Source organism: Mobula birostris, chromosome 1 (assembly GCF_030028105.1).
Source record: "Mobula birostris isolate sMobBir1 chromosome 1, sMobBir1.hap1, whole genome shotgun sequence".
Lineage (NCBI taxonomy): Eukaryota > Metazoa > Chordata > Chondrichthyes > Myliobatiformes > Myliobatidae > Mobula > Mobula birostris.
This window is the reverse complement of record NC_092370.1, coordinates 119,841,569-119,860,200: the sequence shown is the minus strand read 5'-3', so window position 1 is coordinate 119,860,200 and position 18,632 is coordinate 119,841,569. Positions and strand designations below refer to the sequence as shown.

Below are 18,632 nucleotides of genomic sequence, written 5' to 3'. Positions count from 1 at the left end.
CCTGGGGATTTATCTGCCTTTAATCCCTTCAATTTACCTGACACCACTTCCCTACTAACATGTATTTCCCTCAGTTCCTCCATCTATGTCCCCTACTATTGCCAGAAGATTAGTTTTGTCCTCCTTAGTGAAGACAGAACCAAAGTAGTTATTCAATTGGTCTGCCATGTCCTTGTTCCCCATAATCAATTCGCCTGTTTCTGTCTGTAGGGGACCTACATTTGTCTTAACCAATCTCTTTCTTTTCACATATCTATAAAAGCTTTTACAGTCAGTTTTTATGTTCCCTGCCAGTTTTCTCTCATAATCTTTCCTGGGTGTTAATGTCTCTGAAGGTCTATCCTGCGTCCAGCATACTGATACAATTACATCGAAGGCACGCCAGTGGCTATATTTCAGTAGGAATTTGAGGAGACTTGGTATGTCATCAAAGACACACAGTGGAGAGCATCGTAACTAGTTGTATCAGTGTCCGCTGGAGCGTGAGGGCACTGCACAGGATCAGAAAAAGCTACAGAAAGTTGTAAACTCATCCAGCTCCATCATGGTCACCAGCTTCTCCAGCATCCAGGACACTTTCAAAAGATGATGCTTCAAGAAGGTGGCATCCATCATTAAGGACCCCATTCACCCAGAACGTACTCTCCTATTGCTGCCATCAATGAGGGGAGGGCGTACATGAATTTGACGACACTCAATGCTTCAGGAACAGCTTCTTCCCCTCTGCCATCAGATTTCTGAATGGACAATCAACCCATAAACACTTTTTTCTTTTCCCTCCCCTTTTGCACTACTTAAGTAATTTATGTGTGTGTGTATGTATATATAATGTGTGTATAATATGCTTTTATTATTCATAGTTTTCATGTATTGCAATATGCCACATTTTCATGACGTGCCAGTGGTATTAAATCAGATTCTGATTCATACACATTTTAATTAAATAGGATAGATAGAATATCTATTCTATTATAGAACAGAACTTTATTGTCATTGCTCAGGGCAACGAGATTGCCATGCTTTGTTATGTTATGCTTTATGTTAGAATGTTTTTGGCTAATATTGGAAGTAATTAGAACAAAAGCTTTATGATGTCATTTGCAGTATTTAAAAGAAAGGTTTACATCATAACTGTAGCATACTGTTTTTGAATACAGATCCTTCCTGTTCACAGTAAAGAATAGATGATAATTCTGAGAGAGCAACATATGTAGCAAAGGAAACCATTTTAAAATAAAGGTTCATTGCTTTAAAGGAGAACTAATGGATAAAAGAAGGTAATCTGAGAGGTGTGTGAGTGTGTGGATTTGGAGTACTCATCACTGAACTGAAGGAGTTAATGTTACTTGTAGCTCTGAATTGTCTAGGAATGTTTGTTTGGGTTGTGAGTTGTGGATTGGCATGATATGTGTAGAAATGATCATAGCTGCCTATGCTTAAGTTATAGGCTTAAGGACAAGAGTAGAGCAAACGAAGGAGAGGCGATGTTTAGCCATGAGGAGAAAATAAATGTTTGAAAATTAAGTTGAGAAGGTGCATCATAAAGATGCAACATAAATGGTGAAACATTCAGCACGTCAGACATATGAAGTGAGAAGTGTTCTGAATTCCCTGAAGTCTTAACAAAGATAATTTTCCTGAAATGTTAACTATTTTCTGAAGTTGCTGTCTAACCTAAAGATTTTATACATATCAGGTATTTCTTACAAAATCAAAAGTAGAAGGAAGATTCTATTTTTCTCACTTAACGAATAAAAAAATTAATCATATGTGCTGAGTAAAGGAGAAAGGGGATTTGAGTGCTTTGGGATAAGCTTTCAAAATCTTGCAATATTATCGTGATAGATTGAATGTTGTCTTAATCATTTGCCATTTTAAGATAATCTCTGTATAAATTGGGAACTCAAGCTTCTATTTACAATCTCACTGTTGTATATTTCTAGATGTCTCCCACTGAATCTTAGGAAAGATGATATGAAAGGGATTCACAAAGATCGGATGAAAATAGGTGCGAGCCTGGCAGATGTAGATCCAATGCAAATTGACACTTCTGTAAGTTGAGGGGGTTTGGACAAGTAATATGTGTTATATTTTTCAAATTTCTAAAAACTCAAAGCATTTAACCTGACAATTTGACGAAATTTGACATACTATATATATCGTTATTGCAATTGTAATTTATCCATTGTGATTTTCTGGTTCTCTTTTATTTGCATTGAAGCAACAAGAATAACCAGTGTAGCTTGTATTGGAGAGACTTAAGGTAGTTGAACCTTTGCCTATGTTTCTAATGGCAGATGGAGTTCATTTCAAATAAGTGTGAAGTGATGCACTTGGAAGATTGAACTAAAGGTAGAGTACCAGGTGAATGGCAAGGTTCTTAGCAGTGTGGATTAACAGAAGGATCTTGGGGTTAAGTCCACAGATCCCTTAAAGTTGCTGTGCAAGTTGATAGGGTAGTTAAGTAAGTATATTGGCCTCCAATATTTGGGATTAGCTGAATCTGAATTGATTGTGCCTGAGTGGCACATGTTCTCTAGGGAAGGAGAATTTGTCTTTCTGACACTGAATAGATTGAAAGGCCCTTCTGTCACTTCTGTTACAGTTTTCTTAAACACAGTGATTTTGATCTAGTAAACTACTTCATACTTTAAATTATACTTTAAATCAAACAATAAGCATTGAAAATATTAATTATACGTACTCACATTTCTTCATACTTGTAAATGTATCTAAGCTTTGGTACAAAACTCCACACCATGAGAACACTGGAGTTTAGAAGAATGAGGACGATCTCTGAAACCTTTTGAATGTTGAAAGGTGTAGATAGAGTGGATGTGAAGAGTCTAGGACCAGAGGCACAGCCTCAGAAAGATGGATGTCCATTTAGAACAAAAATTTGCAGCTGTGGGGGCCAGATCACTGGTTTCATTTAAGGTGGAGATTGATATTTCCTGATTAGTCAAGACGTGAAGGTTGTGGGGAGAAGGTATGAGAATGTGTTGAGAAGTAAATGGACCACCCATGATGAAATGGTGGAGCAGACTCAATGGGCCGATTGGCCTAATTCTACTCCTAGGTCTTATGGTCTAATAGATGTGCAACCCTCAATACAGTTTGATTTAAGACGTGTAAATCTCAGTAATGCAGTGTAGTTCACTATAGGCCTGAACTAATAATTTAGAAGTGTCCTGGATTCTGCCATTACAATTAGGAATTTAAATTCAGTCTAAAAGGCTGAATTTGGGCAATAAATGTCTGTTTATTTTAGTTTGTATATGATCCCAAAACCAAAGCAGTGTATTGAAGTCCCATCAAAGAATACAAATGGTTCTGCAACTACTTCATTCGCAAGATAGATGCACAATGAACTGTGGCCTCTCAGTAATGCCAAATTTTTGTTTTTAAATTTTGGGCAAATGCCAGTAGATATAAAATTTTATATAAACTTTAAATTTTTTTCCCCTTTAGGTTCGTTTTAGTAGTGTGGGTGGACTTACAAGTCATATTGCTGCACTGAAGGAGATGGTGGTTTTTCCATTGCTTTACCCTGAAGTCTTCGAGAGGTTTAAGATTCAGCCGCCAAGGTACGGGAAGGTCACTTCATTAACCAATCTAAATGGTGCTTACCTTCTGTTGTTCCACAACAGATTGAAGTATACTAAGAATTTTTAAATATGATTTTTAAGATATCTTTCCTGAGATTTTGCTGGTCTTGTTGCCCCCTGCTAATCTGTAAACTCCACACCTGGATTTCTTGTATATTTAACATCTAAAATAATAACTATCTTGTATTTGTATTCTTTATGAATATCCAAGAATTTATACAAGTTTTATAGCTACTGAGGCTGGTCTCTTTGATTTGTTTTTTTGCAAATGAAATAGTCCACAATTGGCCACTAGTGAATGTATAAAATTACTCATAATTCCTTTGTTCCAGCTAAGTTGTGGAAAGATATAAATAATGTTCAAAGAGTACAGAGAACATTTAAAAGGATATTGCCCAGATTGGAGGACTTGAGTTATAAGGAAAGATTGAATAGGTTAGGAATTTATTCTTTAGAATGTAGAAGATTGAGAGGAGATTTGACGAAGGTATACAAAATTGAGGGGTTATGGATGAGATAATTGAAAGCAGGCTTTTTCGACTGGGGTGGGTGGGACAATAACTGGAGTTTAAGCGTGAAAGGGGAAACTTCACGGTGTTGTGAGTGTGGAATGAGCTGCCTGCGCAAGTGGTGTATGCAAGCTCGATTTTCAACATTTAAATGAAGTTTGCGTAGGTACAATACATGGATGGTAGGAGAATGGAGGCCAATAGGCGGGATGCAGGTTGATGGGACGTAGGCAGTTCAGATCGGACTAGGTGGCCCAAAGGAGTTGTGTCTGTGCTGTACTTTTCTATGACTATGACTCAAATAGGTATCCAAATCCTGACAATGCATTGTTCTAATCAGCCTTTTAAAGGACAGAAGTGTGAGAAGTTTACAGGAGTTCCAGTGCTTAGAGGTTAGAGTGAAGATACAGCTGCCAATAAAATAACAGATTCAGAGGTGCAAAATGTGAGAATTGAGAGAACTGAGACACTTCCTAGGATTGTTGAATTGGAGAGCAAATGAGTTGTTGGCCAGGGAGGAATTTATAGTTTGGTGTAACTGAGATTGGGTTGCCAGTGTAGGTCAGTGAAGACTGTGGCAGTAGGTGAATGGACTTAGTGGCTTACATGGTATCCTAGCAGTTACTGTTGCTGTCTCAAACCTGGTTTTATTCTGACCTTGGGTGTTGTGTGGAGTTACCTCTGTGATTGGGTTTTCTCCAACAGTTCTGCATTTCTATCCACTTTCCAAAGATTGTTAATTCACAACTGTAAATTACCTGTTACATAGGTAAATGGCAAAAAGAAGTGAAAAATATTCATGACATATGTGAGATAGAAAAAAAGAGGAAGCTGCAAATGAGAAAAGGGGTAATAGGTTTGTTTCCTTGGGAGCTGGTGTAGACTCTGGGCTGAATGTTGTGTTTCTTGTAGGTATAAGAATTTGGATAGGTCAATTTTAGATGGCTCAAGTTTATTGTACAAGTACTGGTTTTGTTGGTGAGGCAGAAGTAAATCCTTTTAAGTACAATTAAATAGCTTTTGGTTTGTTTCTTTTCAGTCTGTTTTGGAATATGTTTTGTGCTTTTGGTCAGAATTGTACATTAATGGATATTTGGGTGTAAAGGCATGTGTGGATATCATGAATAGCCAGTGAAATAGTCACACAAAATTTTCAAAAATATCTGTGGTAAATTTTTGTTTTTAAGTTTTTCATAGCCTCCTTCCAGTGGTCTGTGTGGTTAGCTTGAGTCATATTTTATTTAAGTAGGATTGAATGTACCAGAACAGAACTGATGGTTGCTTTGAAATATTTTCCTTCACAAAAAGTAAAATGTAAAAGTACTCTGCTTCTCCTTTTAGAGGCTGCTTATTCTATGGTCCTCCTGGGACAGGGAAAACCCTTGTTGCCAGAGCCTTGGCTAATGAGTGCAGTCAGGGAGATCGGCGAGTGTCCTTCTTCATGCGAAAGGGTGCTGACTGCCTCAGCAAGTGGGTAGGGGAATCTGAACGACAACTTCGATTACTTTTTGATCAGGTAATTACAACTTTCAAATAAGGTGTACAAAAGGCCTAATTTCTTTGAGCTGCTAACTACCTCTTCAAACAATGAACAAGGAGACTGTTTATACTACCTTTAAAGTAATGTGTATGATGATAACACTTGTCCAATGCAAATGCAAATAGTCCCATAGTGCAGAAGTGCAAGTTTTGCATTAAGGATGTGTTGTGAGCTAGTATTAGTATTTTCCATAGATGCTGTCTAGCTTGCTGAGTTCCTCCAGCATTTTGTGCGTATTGCTTTGGATTTCCAGCACTTGCAGATTTTCTCATGTTTGTAGTACTGGACCTTATGTTTTAAATAGGTGTTGTTATCTGTCATCCTGAAAGCTGAGTATGGTGGCTTGCCTATTTCCAGTTCACTCAATCGTAACCCTTGCCTAAGATCTTTAATGGCTAAAAATGAGGGTTTTGAGGGATGGATCTCACTACTTTAAAATAAGGGGGTTGGTCATTCAAGATATGAGAAATTACTCCACTGAGAGGAGGAATCAATCTTTAGAATGGTGTACAGAAGAGAGCTGTGGTGGATCGGTGACAAGTCGAAGACCACTAGGCTTTTGGAAAGTAAGGGAATTAAGCAGGAATGTGATGTCGAGTAAAATATCAACTACAGTCGGCCCTCCTTATCCGCTAGTTCCGCATCCGTGAATTCAACCAACTGCGAATCAGGAAAACCTGGAAGTTCTCTCTCCAGCACTTGTTCGAGCATTGTTCGCCTCGTGTCTCGTTTGTTCATTCGCTACTTTGTGTGAAAAAATGGCTCCTAAAAAGCAATTCATCAAAGGCTAAGAGGGAGCGTAAAGTGCTCTTTCTTGCTGAGAAATTAGAAATATTAAATCTTTTGAAAAGTGACATGTCGCATTCCGAAGTGGGCCGTAAGGTTGGTAAGAACGAATCGAGCACTTACACAATAAAGCAGAAAGAAGCTGAAATTTGTGGAAGTGTTAGTGCTAGGAATGACTGGCTGGCTATGTAAAGCGCTACAGCCTCAAGAACTTAAAGATCACGGGAGAATCGGGATCGGCTGATGCCGAGGCGGCATTGGCGTTCCCAGAAGAGCTATGATGGTTGTGCCTGTACTGAACATGTACAGACTTTGTTCTTGTCATTATTCCCTAAACAATACAGTATAACAACTATTTACATGGCATTTACATTGTATTAGGTATTATAAGTCAACAGAACAAGAACACTGCGGGCGGTGGGTTCTGTGCTGGCCTGGGCCCTAAAGTCCACCGGCACCGAGACAGGTTAAATAAAGTCTGGGGCTACCTTGGGTCCTAAAGTCCACCCGCACTGAGACAGGTTAAATAAGGGACTTGAACATCCGCGTTTTTTGGTATCCGCGGGGTTGGGGGGGGCGACTGTATTAACTTGTTGAATGCACACAGACACAGTGGTGAATGTGCTTTTATTTATTTTGTAATACTACTGGACATGTAAATCCAATAAGTTAAATATTGATAGCCATGAAACTCCCAGATATCCAAGAAAGCCCATATAATTCATTCATATTCATCAAAGCAGGCAATTTTGTGACAAATAACCTACAATAGTGCCTCTCTATAGTTTAAGAGATCAATTAGGAATGGGTTATCGGTCCTTGCCAGTGAGGCAAATCTCGTAGGTGAATAAGTGCATAATTATTGCATTGTGGAGTCTTGTGTTCAAACACAAAATACTGATTAACCTTTTATGATCTTGTTTGTCTGCACTCACTTTCAGGGAATTGTATAATTTATCATAATATCTTTTCAACACAGTAGTTTCGTACTTGAGCATTATCATTCTCTGCTTTAGCTCCCAAATTTATTCCTTCACATTTCCTATATATTGTAAGATTTTATCTGAAATATCACTGTCCTTATTTTCCGTACCAAGCAAATATATACTTCTATTGGCTAATTAAAAACAATTCATATCTAGAATGTTAGGTCTGGAAATGAAAAATCCCATTTCCAACACTTTTGTAATTGTTGGCATTCTTTTGGTTTCTTTTATATATATATATATATATATAAAAAAACACTCAAGTAAAAACAGCTGAGCTAGAATCTCATTTTTATTTGCAAGTGTTGAGAACATTCAAACCAAATTTTTTATTTTGCAGGCCTATCTTATGCGCCCTTCAATTATTTTCTTCGATGAAATAGATGGCTTGGCTCCTGTTCGTTCTAGCAGACAGGATCAGATACATAGGTAAGTGTATGAAGAATTTTTATAAAAAAAAAGGTGTAATAGTTAGTCTGGGGATCCGATAAATCTTACCTATGTTACGTGTTTTAGAGATGAGTCTTCTCATGTTTACCAAACAGATGGAATGAATGTCGGTAATGCAGCAGGAGAATAGTCCAAAAACGTTGATTTCTGGTTGCTTAGTATACTATATATGCAGGGTTGTGGAAGATTTAGGGGCAATACTTAACATGAGGATAGAGTAGGAAGGTGGAGTAGTGTTAGAAGAATAGCTATGATTGAACGACAGAGCTGGATCAAGGAAGCAAATGGCCTGTTCCAGTACTGTTTGTTCACTTGTTAATAGTTTAATTTTTCAGGAGAGTTCCTGTTTTTGATGCATCGTTTTTCTTGTGGTTGAGAGAGTGAGCCTCATACTTATGAAAAAATGTGCAGTGTTGTGAGATGCACACTGTTCATTTTGAAAATAATTTAAGGTATTTTCTAGTTGGGCGCACTTGGGTCTTCAGTGGGGGGGGCACCCGCAATTTTTATGATTTTAACTTTTAAACTTCAAATGAGCTTCCAAGTGCAAGTCTGGGCATCAGTTGTCACATGTTTATAAATAGTTGGACTGGTGTGGCGATATTTTAATAAGCTTTTCTCTAGTTCCATAGTTTCTACCTTGCTGGCATTGATGGATGGGCTGGATAGCAGAGGTGAGATTGTGGTGATTGGGGCAACGAACAGACTGGATTCCATTGATCCTGCCTTAAGAAGACCTGGACGATTTGATAGGGAATTTCTCTTTGGCCTCCCAGACAAAGATGTAAGTTGTCTTGAATAATGCATAATTTGAAGAAGTTCCTTTTGTTCCTCAAAGGAAAAGATTATGTTTGATCTGATTATTCTGCAAGGTGTTCTGTAATTTGTGCCATTTGGCATCTGATGTAGAATCCTGGTGCTGGCCCAATCTGTAGACCTTGATTAATGGTGTTCTTTGGCTCGTTTGGTGTTACAGCTGATGACAGTAGTTAATCTGTGTATTCCATACTTCACCTTGGAGCAGCATTTCATTGGGATCCTGATTCTGTTTGCTTGGGGTAAAATCAAGTTTTGTTTTGCATGTTCTCTAACAAGAAACTGATCGTTGGAGGTGGTAGTTAACGGGCAAGAGATGAAAACATTGCATATGAATAATTTCTGTTCAGCCTCAAATGTCAGTGTACAAATATAACTTTTTGCAGCTTTGTTCATGTTATAAAATTCCTGTTTTTCTTAACCTACTGTAATCTAGAGTACAAAATCAAAAATACCATATTAATCTTGCAGAAAATAAAAACTTGCTATTTGTTGAAGCATATCATCAAGTTTCACTTACTTGGGAAAAAAAAAGTGAGAAATTTCCACCAATACTTGAATGTATTCATTTTTGTTTAAACTGTCTTCCAATTTGCCCAAAGGCCCGAAAAGAGATTTTGAAAGTCCATACCAGGGACTGGAACCCAAAACCATCAGCTGCATTTCTCCAGGAACTAGCAGAGAAGTGTGTAGGTGAGCATCTTTTTTTGTATGTGTGCCTATTTAAATTATGATGCCTCACAAGTATTAACTGATCTGTTCTCCGTTGCAGGTTATTGTGGTGCTGATATTAAATCTGTCTGTGCTGAAGCAGCATTGTGTGCCTTGCGTCGTCGGTACCCCCAGATTTACGTCACCACTGAGAAATTGCTCCTAGATGTATCTTCCATTAACATCACAGCGCGAGATTTTGTGAAGGCCATGCAAAATATGACGCCCACTTCTCAGCGGGTGATGGGTACTCCTGCAAGGGCACTATCATTTGTTGTCAGGCCACTCCTGGATAACACTTTGTGTAGAATTCTAGATGTGTTGAAAAAGATTTTCCCACATGCAGAACAAGACTTTAAAGAGAATGGAGAGAGTGGTAAGAATTTAAAACGTGCAATATACAGTGCATAAATAATTGATCCATACTGATGCTTAGGTACCAAAAAACTCCCATTTTTCTGTAGAATCATATCCTTGTATTCCTTTCAGCCTTCCTTAACTTTTCTAGGTCACCTTCAAGTACATGTCGCTCCCCTCATTGTTTCATCGCATTGTATGTTCTATATAATCTCCTAGTGGAGAGAACTGAAGTATGGAGTTCTGACTGAAATAAACTGGTTTGTTTTAAATGTGTTAATCATGCATTTAAACATTCATTAAATAAATCCAATAAGATAACAGATCTGACACCACTAAGGTTGTATCTATGCAGTGCTCATGTGCCAGTATTGCCTTGCCCTGTATTGTTTTTAATCATTGTGTTCTGCATTTTTGGCACCTGACAGCAAGTACTGCAGAGGAATTTTTGGAATTATGCACTCACTCTCATCTCCTATGATTTGCCCTTGATTTAGCCTCAGGGTTGTCTTCCTGCATCATTTTAGCATTGGGTCTGTAGTAATTCAAATTCATGTGGCTTGACTGTAGTTACATGTAGGTAGTTTTAGTTGACCTTAATCACAGTTAGGCCTGAGGTTCAGAATGTCAAGGTACTCCTCTCTCTAATCATCTGTGTTGGGGAGAAGCTAGGATTCTGCAGACACTTTATTTGTTTTCTCCCAGAAACAAACTGTTCCATGGTTTACTACTTTTTTTCTGAAGTGAGGAATTTGCTGGCGGTTTGTATATCTCTACTTTCTTTTGTTTCACTGTTAACACCATTACATTTGACTTCTTGGCCCCAAAATTTGGAGTTCTTTTCTTTCAGGTCCACCTTTCTCTTTTGCTAAGTTTTTGGTTTTCTGACCCAATGTTCCAAATTAAATTTTACCTAATAAAATGGTGAAGTGCTAAGGGATGTGTTTCTACAATAAATCTATTTCATGTTATTGGTTCTGAGGATAATCTAAAGTAATTATCTATTGTTAATTGTTTTGATTCTCCTGAAACAGATGGAATAAGCCATATACTTAATGATGGTATCTACAGTGATGATGAAAGTCCATCTGTTTTTGAAAATGGACCACATCAAATATGTGAGCAGGAACATAGTGGATCTTTCCTCAGTTATAGCAGGTAGGAACATTTTCTTTATTCCATAACTGTATGCTTATAGGAGTTCAATGTGCAAATAATAGATGTTTCGAAATGGGTTTTCGGACGTTCCTGGATACAATATCTAATTCCAAATTGGGAAATCCACCCGGGGTTGGTTCAAACGTGTTTATTGTTATCATTGGAGGAGGCTACCCTTTCCTGCTAGTTTTAGTAATACTAGAAAGTGAGACACGTACAAGTAGTAGTTTCCCCATTTAAAGCTGTAATGATGTTTTAATGGTAAACTTTGGATTTTTGCATTTTGTCTTAAATGAAGCATGTAAGTGTGCTTTTTGTGAGCTTTTTTCCCCAGTTCAGGTCAATCTTCTATAATCCGGCACCATTGGGATTTGAGTGCCAGATTAATGAAAATGCCAAATTACAGAAGGATGACGTTAAGCAATAGCTAACTGCCTCATCATACCTTTAAAGTATCATGAAAATCAGTACAAGTTAGATAATAATGAAACAGAAATATTAAATGAGTAGCAAGTGAAATTTTAATAAAGTAATATACTGTAAAGGCACAGATTAAATAAAGCGTATGGGTAAATGTACAGGAATTAACTTATACAGAACAGTTGAGCACTTTCGCTTCTAAAGTGAGATGTTTAATATACCTTCAGGCAAAGTTGCATGTCTGCAAGTGTGGGGTTGTTGGGATCACCAACATCTTCATCTTGAAGAATGAGTGAAGCATCAGGAGCTGCTGAAACTGGCACAACAGTTTCTTCAAAAACTGTTGATGTTGCTGGCAGCACATCTGGGTGAGCGGAAGCAGAAGTCGGAGAAACGAGGTCTTCTATATGCCACATTTCACGTGACCGCCAGGCAGCCGGGGATTCAGCGCTGGGCTCTTCCCTCTTCACTCGCAGTTACTGAGGGAATCCTCATTAGTTTCTTTTCCTCTGCTTAGTAATATGCTTAAATTCAGCCACGTCTGATCTGAGGTCATAGGCAGAAGAGAACGGAGCGCCGGCTGGGCGACACCAGAGAGCAGTGTGCGACTGCCGGCAGGCGTGTGAGATGGCGGATCGGACCAGCGCGCGTCAGCTCCCCTGCCGCTGGCGGGTGAGATGGGCAGGTGCCGGGTGGCCATGCCTCACGCAAATGATATTAGTAAATGCAGGAAAACAAGCAGGAATCGCCTGTCTGTGCTTATAAGAGCGTGCCAACACATGAACAGATCCAGCGCAACCAAAACAATGCGCAGCAGATTGGTACAGTGGCCCAGGAAATTTGAAATTACAGTTGCGCGGAAAACTCAGTGCTGGATTATTGAAGGAATCGGATTATAGGTAGTCAGATTAGTGAAAGTCAACTTTATAAATTTTCATGTCTATTTTTATCATTTCAGAGCTCAGTACAGTATTTTAGAAATTCTCTTACAGAAGCAGTGTTAAACATTTTTGCTTGGGTACAGTATTACACAAAGGTCTTGGGCACATGTAGCTTTGGTGTCTAAGGCCTTTGCAAGATACTGTATTTGTTGACGTGTAAGGGAGAATGAGTTTGTAAATCTGTTAGGAGAAAAGGACGTTGGGAATGGCAAGGGTGGAGCACTGCAGGAGGGGTGTGGGACAGGTAGCAGAGAAAGAGTGCTGGTTCGGGTGGGGATGGGGTGGTGCAGGTGTAGTTCTTTTGGTGTTCTGTCCAGCATTTATCCCAAGATCAATAGGAATGGATTTATTCTGTAATTACCTACTTAGCATTTGTTGTACTATTTTGTGTACAAGTTTCCTATAAAGCAAATGCCTACCTTTCTAAAGTTGACTAAAACGAACCTTTCAACATACTTTTGTGCTGATCTAAACTAATTCTATTTGCTTCCATTGGGAACATTTATGTCTTGCATATTTAAGTATCTATCTAAGTGTGCCTTAAATGTAGCAATTGTATCTGATTACATCACTGCTGGCAGTGTTCTGGATACTCTGCCACTGTGTATGTATGTGTATGTATTTTCTCCTCAGATCCTCTTGAAATCTCTTTCCTCTCATTTTAAACTTGTGCCCCCTTATTTTTGATACCCCTATCATTGGTTAAAAGCCTTTGACTATCCACCTTATCTTTGTCTTTCATAATTATGTGTACTTCTATCCCATCACCCTTCAACTAAAAGTAACTCATTTTTTATGAAGCCCTTTATAATATCTCAATAACTTGAATGTATTATGTAGTTCATTTTTTTTTTTTAGCAAGCAAAGTGCTTCTGTCATACTACAATTGTACCATTCAATGAAGATGCTGCATCAGGAGGATGTAACTGTAGACTTTTTTATGGATAGCTTTTTAAAAAAAAAATGGAGAAAGTATCTGACAATATCCTCCTTTTGTTATCCCACTTTACCAGATAATTATACTGTTAACATTACATACCTAAAATGCCTCAGTAAAATGTCAAATTATGTCTTTGTGATCCAAGACACTCGATTATTGTTGTCGTAGGCATCGACAACAATATAGATAGTATATAGATGCCATGAAAATAAGGCTTTTGCAGCAGCACAGTACACAACTAATGTGACAAACATAAGTTCATTTAAATGTTAAATTACTTAAGACTGGAGTACTGTGGCTTTTTGGACTTGCTCCTCATTAGTTAGCAGTGCACTGAGGAAATGTTAACATAAGATCCTGCATCAGTATTGCTATTACTTCTGTGTTTTGCATTATGCTTAAATTTCTTCCTAACATTTTTTAAAAAAAAAAAAGCAGGCTTTTGTTTTAAATTTAAAAGAAAAGTGTTTGTCTTGCTGAAGTATTGCTATGAGTACCTTAAGCATATGTTTACTGCTGCTTTTTGGGGGAAAAATTATGAATACTTGGCCTTTCATTAGGTGTGCTTATCATCAACCAACCTCATACAGACCACGACTGCTGCTGGCTGGGCTACAAGGTTCAGGTCAGAGTTCTCATCTTGCTCCTGCCCTGATTCACAGATTGGAAAAATATGCTGTGCATACACTAGATCTTCCAGTGTTGTATGGCATTAGTACCACATCACCTGAAGAAACCTGTGCAATGGTAAGATTATGTGTAGTTTATGATCTGGAAATGTATTTTGGTAGAAATGCCTTGTATTGATCAAGTTACACATCTTAGTTTGATTGTATGCTTCCAATGAAGTGATAATAAATTAAACTTACAAATTAAAATTAGTATTATTTGAAATAAGTTTATAATGTCACTCTTGCAGGCAATCAACTTGATTTTTTTTTGTCAATTGATCTGCCATCGGATGTTTTCCCATCGTGGCTTTTTTAGGGACAACTATTTTTGATCTTTCATATTTGAAAATCTTTACACAACTTCCAGCATTCCTATCCACTAGCTTTACTCTGCCAGACAGTTTGTTGCAATGATCTAGCTTGCTATGAAAATAAACAATATTTTTGCCAGTTAGATGCTGAATGATCCTGAAAGCAAATCAATTATATTAAGATCATTTAAATATCATAGAAATAAGTGAAGTTAAATATTCTAAAGTGCATGTCTCCATCCTTTTGTTTGTCTTGTCTAAACATTTAAATTGTAATTTGTTTTGGTTTACTTCAATTTGGGAGGGCTGAGGGAAGGAAATGAAAGGAGTTGAAGAATTTGTATGAAATTGTGCTTTTGAAACCCAACTTGTGTCCAGACATGAATTGCATTTGAGGCATCTGCTTCACTTACCTTCCCTGCAGTGTAATATTAAAAAAATAAAAGATGAGTGCTTTCCAATCCCCACATAAGAACAAATCTCCACATCACATAAATGTCACATTGAATGTACCTCATCTCCAAATATTCATTGTAATTTTTGTGCAGAGAAACTACATGTTCAATTAGCCTTTTTTCCTAACAGAAAATGGTAGTTTTGGCTGGCCTCTTCTACTCTAGCTGTGGAATCTCATATTATATGCCCTCAAAACACCAGGACAAATTGCAGGCTTAGCTGATGTCTGGTTGTAGACACGTTTCATATTTGCATTCCAGAGCAGCTAATCATATTTAATATCGTGATGTTCTCCACTGCTGACACTCCTCCCCCCCCCCCTTAAGGGATCTACCAGAGCTTTAAATTTAAATCTTTCAATGTCTGTTTCTCAAAAACAAAAATTTTGCTGCTGACTGGTTTATTCTGAAAATTGCTGCTGACTGGTTTATTTTGCTTGAATGCTTATCAAGAACTTTTTAAATAGTTGATTAAGGATGGTCTCGTCCTGCTTTTTAATGTTCTAGAAATATGAATAAAAAAGAGCAAGTTAGTTTCCCCTCCATTCAGCAAAGCTGTTGTGAACTGCAAACCTCAGTAGGAATAATATCAGATCAGATTCAATAAATCTTGTCCTGGATATTCACTTTATAAAGTAAAACTCCAGTAATGTGTTTATACCTTAATAATCCAAATATGGAACTGTTGATAAAATCCTTGCATTCGATTGGAGGTACAGTTGGGATGTCAGATTCTGATAGGTTGTGAGCAGATGTCAGTTTGACTTGCTACTAATATAATTTTGGATCGAGGATAGCACTTTAATTTTACACAATTATCTTGATCCATGTAGTTGTTCCGAGAAGCTCGAAAGACAGCCCCAAGTATATTATATATCCCTCACATTGATCAATGGTGGGAATCGGTTGGAGACACCTTAAAAGCTACATTCATTTCATTACTTCAAGATATACCCTCATTTACCCCAATCCTGCTACTGGCAACATGTGATGTTCCACATAATGAGCTGGCGGAAGAGGTAAATTTTCATTTAATGTAAATCCTATTCACTTTTCATTGTTTAATTACTAGTTTGATGTACAGTGGATTCCCATCAATTGGGGCACATCAGAACCACTACATTTTGGCTTAATTAGCTGAACTTTAATGGAAATAATTTAGAAAGGTATATATATAAAAAAAAGACAAATTACTGTTGAGGTGAGTAACAAGTTATGTAATTAAATAAAATTCAGAACAAATTAGAACATTATCAACACTACAACAGTACTATAAAACTGTGTAAGTTCCTAATAGTTATCAGTGGAGGAATTCAATGTATACTGCCGTGTTCTTTTGACTGTAAATGCACAAAATAATTACAGACACCTAGTGTACATAAAGGACTGACTTTGTGCAATACTGTTGACAGTTGCATCCTTCATTTTCATTATAACATACCTTAATTCTTCATAGTTCCTGACCTGAAGTAGCAGTTGTTTTTATTTTCACTTCTGCTTGTTTCTGGCATCTGCAAGTCTGAATGGTTGAAGCCTCTGAGCAAAACAGTTCTGAATCGTCTTTCTGCTTATTTCTCACCAGCTGTCAGTGACAAAAATCATTGCTTTTTGAACACAAACACATGCAGCTGACCCTATCTAAAAACTTTTCACTCTAAGCATGGTGCAGTATTTAACTGCCATACAAGTGTACACATCTGGTACTAGTTAGAAACTGTTCGGTAACAATCTCCTGCCCTAATTAAGCGACCATAGTGTCCCCAGTAAAGGAAGAAAATCCTGGCTATTTTCTAGATTTGTTTTTGTTCTTTCAGCATTGTCCCAAATAAGCGGCTGCCCCAATTAACCGGAATCCACTGTGGATTTTTTTTTTTTTTTGGGAATGGGGCTTCAACTTTCATCTCTAGTATCCAGTTTCTCCTTGAGAAAAGAAACTCAAGGAGTTTCCATCTATCCTTAACCTTTGAACAGATGCACTTGTAGAATACTTTCATGATGATTGCTTTCTATTTTGCCTTGAGTGTCCCAGCAGTTTGGAGTAGGATTACTCAGCACAATTTGTAAAGACAAGAAAGGCAAGGTGAAAAGGGTGTGATTAAATTGTTACAAATGTATATGTAGGGGCTGTTAATAAATAATTACTCTAAGATCAGCTTGCATATTCTCCCTGTGACTGTGTGGGTTTCCTCCCACAGTCTAAAGACGTATTGGTGAATTGAATTGACTTTATTACTTACACCCTTCACATACGTGAGGAGTAAAAATCTTTATGTTGCATCTCTACCTAAATGTTCAATTTATAGTAATTTGTAAATAGTATGTTCAACAGGACAGTCAATATAACATAAAAATACAATTGTATCAGTGAATTTATCAGTCTGGCCTGCTGGAAGAAGCTGTCCTGGAGCCTGTTGGTCCTGGCTTTTATGTTATGGTACTGTTTCCCGTATGGTAGCAGATGGAACAGCTTGTGATTGGGGTAACTCAGGTCTCCAATAATCCTTCAGGCCCTTTTTACACACCTGTCTCTAAATCGTCCTGTTATTAGGCTAGTGTTAAATAGGTAGGTTGCTGTATTGAGAATTATTTTTTAATTTGTTCTTTTCTTTTCTGGTTCAGCTTGGGGAATTTATATATGCATTTGCAAACAAAGGGGGAGGCACTGCACGTGTGTTCGAAGGCCACAAGAAAACACTATTAGAACCAGCACCAAAGCAATACAGAAAGAGAAATGATTACTGACGTAGTACAGAAAATAACACTTAATAAGCAGATCTATACAATGCTGAAGGAGACCTACAGTTCAGACAACCTTTCTTGCACATCTGACTTGATTTGACATGCTTGTCCCTATCTTCTCCCAAATTCTAGCACTAGCACTGGTTGGGTCCTAAGACGGTTCTCCTTTGCACAAAGAAAGTGATCCTATACCATATAAGAGACTTCAAAACTATAATATAATTATCAACCAGTACTTTCCATCCCTTAGTGGTACTAACTAACACCTACCCCTCCAACCACACCGCCCCCCCCCCCCCATCCCGTCTCTTACAACCTTCAGCACAGGCACATGATTTAGGAAAGGTCTGTCAGGAAGAAGACCTTCTCATTATCAAATCTCAGGGACGTACAGTTGTGCACACCTCCAGAATCTCCAGGCTGTCACCACATTCCAAGCTGACAACATTTTGTCTTCAGCTTCCATTTTCTTTTGGCATGTACAAACAGTTACCCCAATTAACTCTCCTTGCATTTGCTGGGTAGTATGGCTTGTTAGGCTGGAAGGGCCTGTTCTGCACTATCTCAAAATAAAATAAATGCCCTGTTATTTCCTCAGCTTCCTGTTTTATCCATTTAAAACATGATCAAAGATTTTTACTTTTTAATTATAATTCCTTTTTATCTTTTCAGGTAAAAGAATTGTTTGCTCACCATTCTGGGGAAGTTTTTAATGTTCCACTTCCAAACTATGAGGAAAGAAAGAAGTTTTTTGAAGATCTGATACTGAAGCAGGCTGCAAAGCCCCCATCACCCAAGAGGAGAGCCAGTAAGTTACAAGTAATCTTGAAATTGCCACATTGGGATTTTAAGCCATTGATTTAGTTGAATTTTAAGTGGATAATAATCTTCCATGTATCTTCAGTCACTTCCTCCAGTTTCCAGAATCAGTTACTTGCCACCCATGATCATTTCAAACTTGATTCACTTTGGTAGGTTGACAGTCCTGCTAATATAAAACTTCTGTGGACATCCAGGCTATCTTCTCCAATATCCCTTTTCACATCACCCCTGCCTGACACGGTTATTTTTCATTACATTCTTTATCATAGCACCCACATTGCCCTTCCAATTTCCCCTTTTACGTTCTAGAATAAACTCCCTTATACCTACAATGCCTACAGTCCTTCAATTGATTTGCTCTTGTTCATTCCCAAATGTGACCTGTCCTCAGCCCCGTAAGTTAAGAGTTGTA

General features: G+C 37.8%; 1 protein-coding gene across 3 annotated transcripts in view; it reads left to right on the top strand.

Annotated features, from left to right (window-relative positions):
• The window catches only part of LOC140199342 (ATPase family AAA domain-containing protein 2-like), an 80,206-nt gene that overhangs the window by 46,923 nt on the left and 14,651 nt on the right, over positions 1-18,632 (top strand). For all 3 annotated transcript variants that reach the window (XM_072261230.1, XM_072261219.1, XM_072261240.1), the window contains 11 exons: positions 1,944-2,052; positions 3,472-3,587; positions 5,459-5,633; positions 7,770-7,858; positions 8,504-8,663; positions 9,298-9,388; positions 9,468-9,782; positions 10,798-10,921; positions 13,783-13,969; positions 15,493-15,678; positions 18,071-18,206. In XM_072261230.1, coding sequence (XP_072117331.1) covers positions 1,944-2,052; positions 3,472-3,587; positions 5,459-5,633; positions 7,770-7,858; positions 8,504-8,663; positions 9,298-9,388; positions 9,468-9,782; positions 10,798-10,921; positions 13,783-13,969; positions 15,493-15,678; positions 18,071-18,206 — 1,688 coding nt within the window. The remainder of the gene's footprint in view (positions 1-1,943; positions 2,053-3,471; positions 3,588-5,458; positions 5,634-7,769; positions 7,859-8,503; positions 8,664-9,297; positions 9,389-9,467; positions 9,783-10,797; positions 10,922-13,782; positions 13,970-15,492; positions 15,679-18,070; positions 18,207-18,632) is intronic.